Source organism: Sebastes fasciatus, chromosome 15, assembly GCF_043250625.1.
Source record: "Sebastes fasciatus isolate fSebFas1 chromosome 15, fSebFas1.pri, whole genome shotgun sequence".
Taxonomy (NCBI): Eukaryota; Metazoa; Chordata; class Actinopteri; order Perciformes; family Sebastidae; genus Sebastes; species Sebastes fasciatus.
Window position 1 is genome coordinate 21929333 of NC_133809.1, and position 8748 is coordinate 21938080.

Genomic DNA, 8748 nt, shown 5'->3' on the forward strand with positions numbered 1-8748 from the left:
GCAGAAAATTGCTCTGTTACAGCATTATCTTGGATTAGGGCAATATTGTTGGTGACAGGTCCTGAGCTCTACCCTATAAGATGCATCACTGCCACCACTGCCGCAGCTTGCCGCTGAGCTGCAGAGAGCACGGTGGCATGGAACCGTGACTCTCACAATCCTCTCTGTCAGCTTCTGATGTGATGGTGGCAAGGACTGTACGGTGTCTTCACCCGCTCCTATCACTAACAGCCCTCTGTGGCTCAGCGTGGCTATGCACAACATTCTCCTTTCTCAGCTGGCTTAAGGCCTTTACACACCGGGGCGATTCATTTGCACGTCAATATACTTTTTCGAACTGTTGTTTTTGTTATGAGTACTTTCACACACAACGCGAATATTACAAACAAAAGGGCGTGTCATTTTTTTTTCGTAATGAGGTTTATTTTCAGAGTTTTCGCACCGCAAATTAAGGCAACAAACAATCAAGTTGTGTGGAACGGATTGAGTTGCGCCTATGAAACAACAACACGGAGGTTCTGTAGTCTGAACCAGCAAACAGTATAGAGAGGCGAAGTCCCGCCCCTTCCGGTGGACCACCATGGGACCTTATTTTGGAAAAAATACGAATGGTAGTCAACGGCGAGACAAATATTTTTTTATCCTTGCGCCATCAATGACACATATGATGTTTGTCAATTTAAAAGATAATTTTGCGAGTCGAGAAAGTGGCAGTTTGACTGTGAAAATACGTTATTAGAAAGACTACACACCATAAATGTCGCATAAGTGACGTCTCTCTCGCTGAAGCTACGATGGCTGTGTGTTTTGCACCGGGATGTACTCACACGAGCAACGGGTCTCGCTCGTTGTTTCTCTTCCCAGCTGATAAAAAGACCAGGAATCGCTGGATAAAACACATCAGGTAAGATAATGTTTCATTTGTGCATGGAACATAGCTAAGGTAGCTAGCTAGAAGAAGTAGTTCACTGAGCGGTTTCAAACAGAACCAAATTATACTAAGACAAACTGTGACTTTCTTAACTCGCAAAATTATCTTTTAAAATGACAAACATCATATGTATTAAAACATTATTTGTCTCCCGCCGGTGACTAACGTACATATTTTTTCCAAAATAAGGTCCCATGGTGGTCCACCGAAAGGGGGCGGGACTTCGCCTCTCTATTACTCCTTTCAACCTTGACAGAGGCAGTGCAAACCGGATCCACTCCTTCTGTTCTTACCTTTCACAATAAAAGCCCTAGACATATAATACTCGCAGGCGAGTGTTTCACATTTCCGTGTCGTTTATTCGTCACGCCCCCGGTGTGTAAAGGTCTGAAGGAAAACAACACAGACTGCATTGTGCGAGCTTCAAGAAGCGTGTTGTCATGAAACAATCAAAGTGTTAGTGTTTTCCTCCATTGACGCTCTCCCAGACAACAAAGCACAGAAGTGATACATACTGTACCTTTCCAAGGTCAACACTGGAGCTGAGGATTCACGGTTTAACCGTGGTGTGTCCTTGGATCCATCAGAGTGGAGGGATGATTCAGGACTGTGCTGATTGTGATCATCACTCCCTCCAGAAGTGGCCTTCCTCTCAGGTGCCACACCCTCTGGTAGATCCTCATCCAGCTCAGATTGTGTGAGCGATATGGACAGGTCGCTAATACTGCTCTCCGACACATCAGAGCTTGGCGTCCTGACGCTCTCACGTCTACCTGGATATGAATAAAGATTTCAGTAAAGACAATGCAAATATGTCACAAGGTGATAAGCAAGGAGTAGCACTGCAAACCTGGTATATCTTGAGCTTCTTCTCCAAAAGTGGTTTGAGGCATGAAATGGCTGAGACCTCTCTCTCCATCTTCCATTATGGGTGGCTGATGAGCCACCTCTCGGGAGTCAGCGTGTTCTTCAGAGGAATTCTCAACCTTCATGAGTCTACTGCTGCCGAGAGACGGATTCCTCTCAGGCCCCGTCAAGGTCACCAGAGGTGAAGGTTCTTGTTCATCATCACTTCCAAAAGGCACACTGCCAGCTGCGCCTGTTAAGGCACGAACCGACGGGAGCGCCGCCGTCGTCCTTTCATGTTTGTCACTCAAATTACAGCCGTCGGGGGAATCGTTTGAGCCTGAAATGTCATCTGATAAATGTGCTCGGTTGCCGGCGCCGTCCTCTCCGCCAACTCTGAAGTCCTTCAAAAGGCCACTTGGTAGACGTTCGCGGGAGTGCACGCTGCGATTGGGTGAACGATGCAATGCTTGGTGTGAGTGTACACTTGTGGTGCCAGCTTCAGCGTCAGACCCTCTGGAGGTCTGGCGGCCCATAAAAATTACCGCTGGTGGTTGTGTAGCTGGGTGAGAGCTGTTGGAGCTGTTCTGGTGCTGTCTATGCACGACTTCAACCTGCAAATATGTGAAAAAATCAATTAAATGTATTCATTTTTGGCAACAAAAACTTCCCATTATCTCATAAAAATGTTATTTACAAATAAATACAATCCTTCAAAGACGTTAAATTTCTTGCTTGGGTTGAATAAGCATATTCTGAAAGAAATTCAACTCAAGTATGTTAACTATCCACTTTACAAATTTGAATAAGTGTAGCTTATTTGGGCCAAGGTCAGAATGCTTTTCACAACATCTTTCAGAAGAATGTCTCAGGATCAATGTTTTAACTTTTCATCTTATTAGAAATCCTTTAGACAAGTTTTGATTCATGTCTGCAATGTCACCAAGGGGGGGAAGAGAGTGAAGCGAAAAAAAAGCCTCCCTCCAAACATAATAACAAAAAGCACGGCTTCTGTTTCTTTTCTGATAAGCGTCTTAAATACCAAACAGTTAGCTGCTTAATAACATTCACTGTAAACCATGCAGCCTGCCCAGCAGATCCACAAAGTAGGTAAAAAAAAAAAGAGGAAAAGTTAATTTCTTGGCTGAGTGATTCCATCGGTAGCTGCAGGGCAAAGTAGAAAGTGTTTCACTAAAGTAGCAATTGATTCTTCTATCAATCTGCGGCACGCGTGTGCTCTTCCAAGGAATGTATTAAATATGAAAATCATATCCCGTTATCATCTGTCTCCAGCTTTCAGCCCGGTAAGCTTCCCTTAATGAATGCTGCAGCCTGAGGGACATGCACACTGCCAGCCAATGGCTTGTATGCATAATGGAGTGACGGTACCATTTTGCTCATTACAATATCGACAGGCTGACGGGGGTTTTGCACACAGTTACAAGTGACTGCTCTAGACAGCATGCTCCAAGTTATTATGAGATGTCTTAGACATTTCATCTAAAAGAGCTTTAACTGCTTTAAGTGAAGGGAGAAAGCAGCTACGGACTTGAACTACATCGCTTGTGCAGATGCACCGGCTAGGATTAGACACCTGTGCTATTACAGATACACAGTTTAAATGTAGACTCCTCTACAGATTTACCAGGCGTAATGTCTACTTGCCTTTGTTACTCTAAATCTGAAAACACAGCTTGATAGAACTGAGATTTGCATAAACCGTGTAAACATTTCAAAAAAGAAGGATCCAACATAAAAATGGCATTTTTCAACCATAAAGAAATATGTGTAAAAACACACAAACACACACAACAGGGGTCACACAATACGTAGTCGATGTGACACGATGCACAAATATGTTACTTCCAAACACGAATGCTATTCTTAGTTCATGTTGCACGTATTAGCATTACCTTTGTTGCATCGAGCTCTTTCTCCGTATTATTTTTCGTTGCTTCCTTAAATCTGGAAATCTTCTTGAAAAAGTCAGCCTGTAAAGAGATGTAAAGACAGAATGATACACAAAGATGAGAGTACGATAAGAGCAGAAAGATGACAGTCATAATATTCAACTGACAGGCAAACTGACACTTCAAGCAAACACTAGGAATTGTCTGTTATAACGCTGCGATAGTGTTGTTGAATATTATCTGCATGTGACGTAAAAGCAGAAGGTATAAGAGCAAAAGTGACAACGTCAAGCATCAGTCAATCACAGTGGGATTTCCCAAGTGAGTGTCCTCCTCCTGTGTGGCTGCTGACACCCTTTAACCCTTTTATCTGACCGGCCACAGACCAACTTGCTGCCTTAATCCCAACTTCAATTAAAAAAGCCTAATGGCCATTTTAAGGGCACTTGGATTAGCTCAAACATGCCAGACCTTTTCACCAAAAGCAATGGCAGTTTACGGAAGCAGAGCATTTAAAAAGACAGCTTTCAGAATTTTCTCATTTAGCCACTCTTGTATTTCAACGGTTTGCACAACCAATACTAACAAAATTTACACTAGAATTGTCATAAATGTGCACACCTCAGCATGTAACTTGTCCATTCGAAAATGTACGTTTTTTGTTGCAACAAAAACATCAGAGATAAACCAGGAAAAATCAGGGTGATTTTACACAATGGAAACAAAGAGCAACAGGACGACCAAAATAACAACAAACATGTAGGACTCATAAAGCATCAAGAGGAAATAAACCAACTGCTTGAGGGGAGAGAATGACTAAACCTCTGGAGCACTTCAGAGTCTCTCTATATTGGGCAATTAACTCAGCGAGTCATAATTAGCCAATTTTGTTAATTTGATATTAAGCTGTCAAGCACTGTCGTTGAGTTTTAAGTGATAATCTGACTGGCTCATTGTTTTCTCCCTCGTCCATTTGCTTGTCGTGATAAATTGCACAGTTTGAGTGTTTACTATTGTCACATCAAGCAATTGCAAGCGAATGTTTCTACTCTGTGTTAAAATGACAGCACGGCATTGAGGCAAATGAACATGCTGTAATAATAAATATACATTCCTCGAAATATTATATCATATTATAGGTCTGTGTTGTTCTTATTCTAAAGTCACAGCATATATTGTAACCCGTTAGGACAAGTGTTTTTCAAAACACACAGTATTAAAAAAAATGATTAAATGTAATAAAATATTTTAGAAAAAAGCACAATTGTCTAAACCTGAATAAACCTCAGTGGGCAGAGTGTTTGTTCAGATTTCTCTTAATAAAACTCCATAATGAGAAAAACTCTGAACAAATGAAATAATGTGTGTGTGTGCGGGTTTTGTGTGTGTGTGTTATACCTTTTGTTGTTGCAGGGGGCCACGATCAGGACTATATTCCTTCATGCTAATTTCTATGCACTCCACATCTTTCAGAAGCTCAAGGTTTCTCATTTTTGCTCGAGCTTCCCTGTCACAGATTTCCTTGAGATAACTGCGCAGTTTGGAATGCTTTATCTGTGAGCTGAAGGCAGTGGAGAACTATTATTCCAAAGAAATATTATCTAGGAACATTGTCAAAAAATATAAGAGCTAGACTTTTCACAAAGAAAAGGTTAAGCACAATATGTTTTAAATTTAAATCTTGTTCTCAACTCTCGTATCAGCTGTTTTGACCTGGCGTGTTAATATTTATAAGAATCAATTTACAATGGAAACAGGCTGTTCAGCTTACATCACAAAAGGTGCACTGTGCTTGTAACACACAACTGTGTGGATGTTTTTTTGTTCAACAAAAAAAAAAAATCAGATGAACACAAATGCTGGGGCCTTTTTTTTCATTTTTCCAAATGAAATTACTAACATAACTATGCATTTATACAGTGTATACAGTGTGCATACTGATTAAATATAGATAGATAGATAGATAGATAGATAGATAGATAGATAGATAGATAGATAGATAGATAGTAACTTTATTGATCCCGAGGGAAATTCAAGTTTCCAGCATCACAGTTCCATAGTGCAAAACATGTTAGTAAAAAGGCAGTAAGAAAGTTAGTAGTACAAAGTACAAAATACAAAAAAATATACCAGATATAAAAATACAAGGAGATGAAGAAAACGGTTAAAACTGAATATAGTGCAGGGTAACACCTGTGATACAGGACTATTAAAAAAGTTAATATAGTGCAGAAGAGACCTATATATATGTATATATAATATACCTATACATGGTAAATTTGCTAAACTAATTTGATATAAAATACCAACTTATATATACAGTATAGGGCTCTCTACTTAAATGTCTCATATATCAAAGTTACAGCTTAATATGAAAGTCAAGTTGAGAACAAGATAAGGTAAGTCAAGGTATAAGAACAAAGTAAGGCAATCTCTTTTTAGATATATATACTAATTTATACAACTTACATTCTATGATCAGATCTGGAGTAAGCAAACAGTTCCCTCTCCAGCTCCAGCCTCCGTTTCTCCCTGCAAACACACACAAGCCAGAGGACCTGTCACCCACACACTGACCACAGCATCATCTAATTATCATTAATAACGGTACTTAAGCATTTTCACGTGAACTATAATGCGTATGCTAATGTTGATATGAATGAATGAATGAATGAATGAAAGACTTTATTTCGAACATAAAAATAAATAAAAACAGATACAAAATAATAACAAACAAAACAAGAGTAATAGTGTCCGAAAAGGAGTAGGGAGAAGTAAAACTTATATTTCCCTCCCCCTTTCTCACTTCTCCTCTTATAACTCATATATCATAGAATGATAATATAATATCATATATAAACTATCCCAGATTTATTTACATCCCAAATTAAATATATGAACAGCATCCCAAGTTTATTTACAACCCAGATGTCCATCCGGAGTTAAAAAGTAGATATAACCCCCTGACCCCCATATGAGAACTATTAGGACTTTAAGAAGTTTAAACATGCACTATCTACCTTTAAACATGCACTATCTGCAACCATCTTGGACTCTAGCCACTGGCGCACTTTACACTTACTTTACACTATACATCCTATATGCCACTTTATAGACTGCACATATATGTACATATTACATTTATTTATTGCACATACTACATGTATTTATCGACGGACTGCATACACTATGTTCACCCATTCACTCTGTATCTTTTATATCTCTATTATTGTTTTTATCATTTTTGTATACCTTTACCTCTCCTGTGTTTCACTCTGTTTGCTGATGTTGCTGCTTTGACACCTGAATTTCCCTTCAGGGATTAATAAAGGTTCATCTTATCTTATCTTATCTTATCTTAACACAACCCTTAACACAACTCTTCCTTAACCATATACCTCCCAAAAATATATTTTGTTGTATAGCTTTTTAAAGTGATTTATATTTGTGCTCTGCTTCAACCCATCACCTAACCCATTCCACAAATCCACCCCACAGACTGAAATACACATACATATACACTCCCTGGCCACTTTATTAAGTATACCTTTACAATGTAATGTAATCCAGTACCACAGCTCTGCCACATATTCTACCTTTAAGCTTGAAATGGGCCATTTTTGTTAAACTTTCCAAGAGGTGTTTTTTACTGAGGTTGGAGTTAGTGTTTGAAATGGACTTGAAATATTATTCTTCACCTCTCATGTAAAAGGGCAAAATATTAGAACCTCCTCTCAATATAATGTAGTCCAATTCAACACCACTGCAAACTACAAAGTCAATATAAACATACAGTTGAATCAACACATCAAAACTGAACATCAGTGTCTTTGTAAAGGTAGAAATGATGGCAGAGCTGTTGTATTGGATTGCATTCATTTTTACAGGTGTACCTAATAAAGTGGCCACTGAGTGTATATTAGCTGCTACATGATATATGCTTAACGTTACGTGTGTATATGGTAATGTTGATATACTATATCACAGTTAATGCCAGCTTTCCATTCATCTACATGCAAGAACAACAAATTACTGCTGTTACCTAAAGGTAGCATCCGAAGTAAAGAGGCTACTGAACAAGCTAGCATCTCCTCCTATGGTCTGCAGTGACATAGCTTAGCTGGTTAGCTCAGGAGCTAGCCGGTTACCTCCCCTGTGTCAGGCGGCAGGAGGAGGCTGCCGGAGCGGCAGAGATCACTACTCGAGTCCGCGGTCCTCACCAGGCCAAAACAAAAACAAAGAGGGAACTCTCACCTTTTATGCAGGCTCTGTTGTATCGATGTTATCTTCTCATAGTAATACTGCTCCTCTCTGCGAGCCATGCTTGTTATTTTCGGCGCTACTGCAGAACCGACAGGAAGAAGAAGAAGAGGAGCTGGAGGAGGAGGAGGATGGAGGATGGCCGATGTTGACAGTGGTTACCATGACCACCGCTACCCAGAAACCCCTGCGGATAAACAGAGAACACGTGGTGTGAGTATATTGATATTGCTCTTTTTAACCCTCCTATTGTCTTCCTTTCGACCATGCAACTTTGGTCTTCCCTAGTCAAAATGAACCCGGTCCGGTTTGACTGTTTATAAAGCATACAGTATAAACTATCACCCAATTCTGTGTGACACCTTTTTGGCCAACTTCATTCCTAATTATTAAGTTTTACACTTTATGGGGGGGGGAATTAGGTTAATAAACCTAAATAAAAGTAAATTTTTTATAGTAAAAAAAAAAGCAGATATGAATTATTTTGATTATAGTTATTATCAGAGGAACATAATGTTGATGGATTATCACATACTGGTATATGTAAACGTTTAGTCAGAATACTGTTTTGAAAGCATTTACATTTTTTTTAATAGCAGCACATAATGACACTTGTGGAAGACCACAGATGCTATAGATTTGAATAAAACACCCACAATTCAACGAAAGTAGTTGTCAATATTTTTGCAAAGACCACAGTAGGCAACCATCCATGTTATTTTGGGGCAATTAGCTTAAATAAATTCATATTTATGATATAATGAAGTTAGAAAATGGGTCAAATTTGACCCGAGGACAACA

General features: G+C 39.3%; 1 protein-coding gene across 4 annotated transcripts in view; it reads right to left on the reverse strand.

The window, feature by feature from the left end:
- Window positions 1-8113, reverse strand: part of kiz (kizuna centrosomal protein) — a 31133-nt gene extending 23020 nt beyond the window's left edge. For all 4 annotated transcript variants that reach the window (XM_074660593.1, XM_074660594.1, XM_074660595.1 and 1 more), the window contains exons 1-6: window positions 7942-8113; window positions 6157-6219; window positions 5086-5248; window positions 3691-3768; window positions 1782-2391; window positions 1452-1704 (exon numbers count right to left, since the gene is read on the reverse strand). In XM_074660593.1, coding sequence (XP_074516694.1) covers window positions 1452-1704; window positions 1782-2391; window positions 3691-3768; window positions 5086-5248; window positions 6157-6219; window positions 7942-8009 — 1235 coding nt within the window. In that variant the 5' untranslated portion in view covers window positions 8010-8113. The remainder of the gene's footprint in view (window positions 1-1451; window positions 1705-1781; window positions 2392-3690; window positions 3769-5085; window positions 5249-6156; window positions 6220-7941) is intronic.
- Between the last annotated feature and the right edge of the window lie 635 nt (window positions 8114-8748).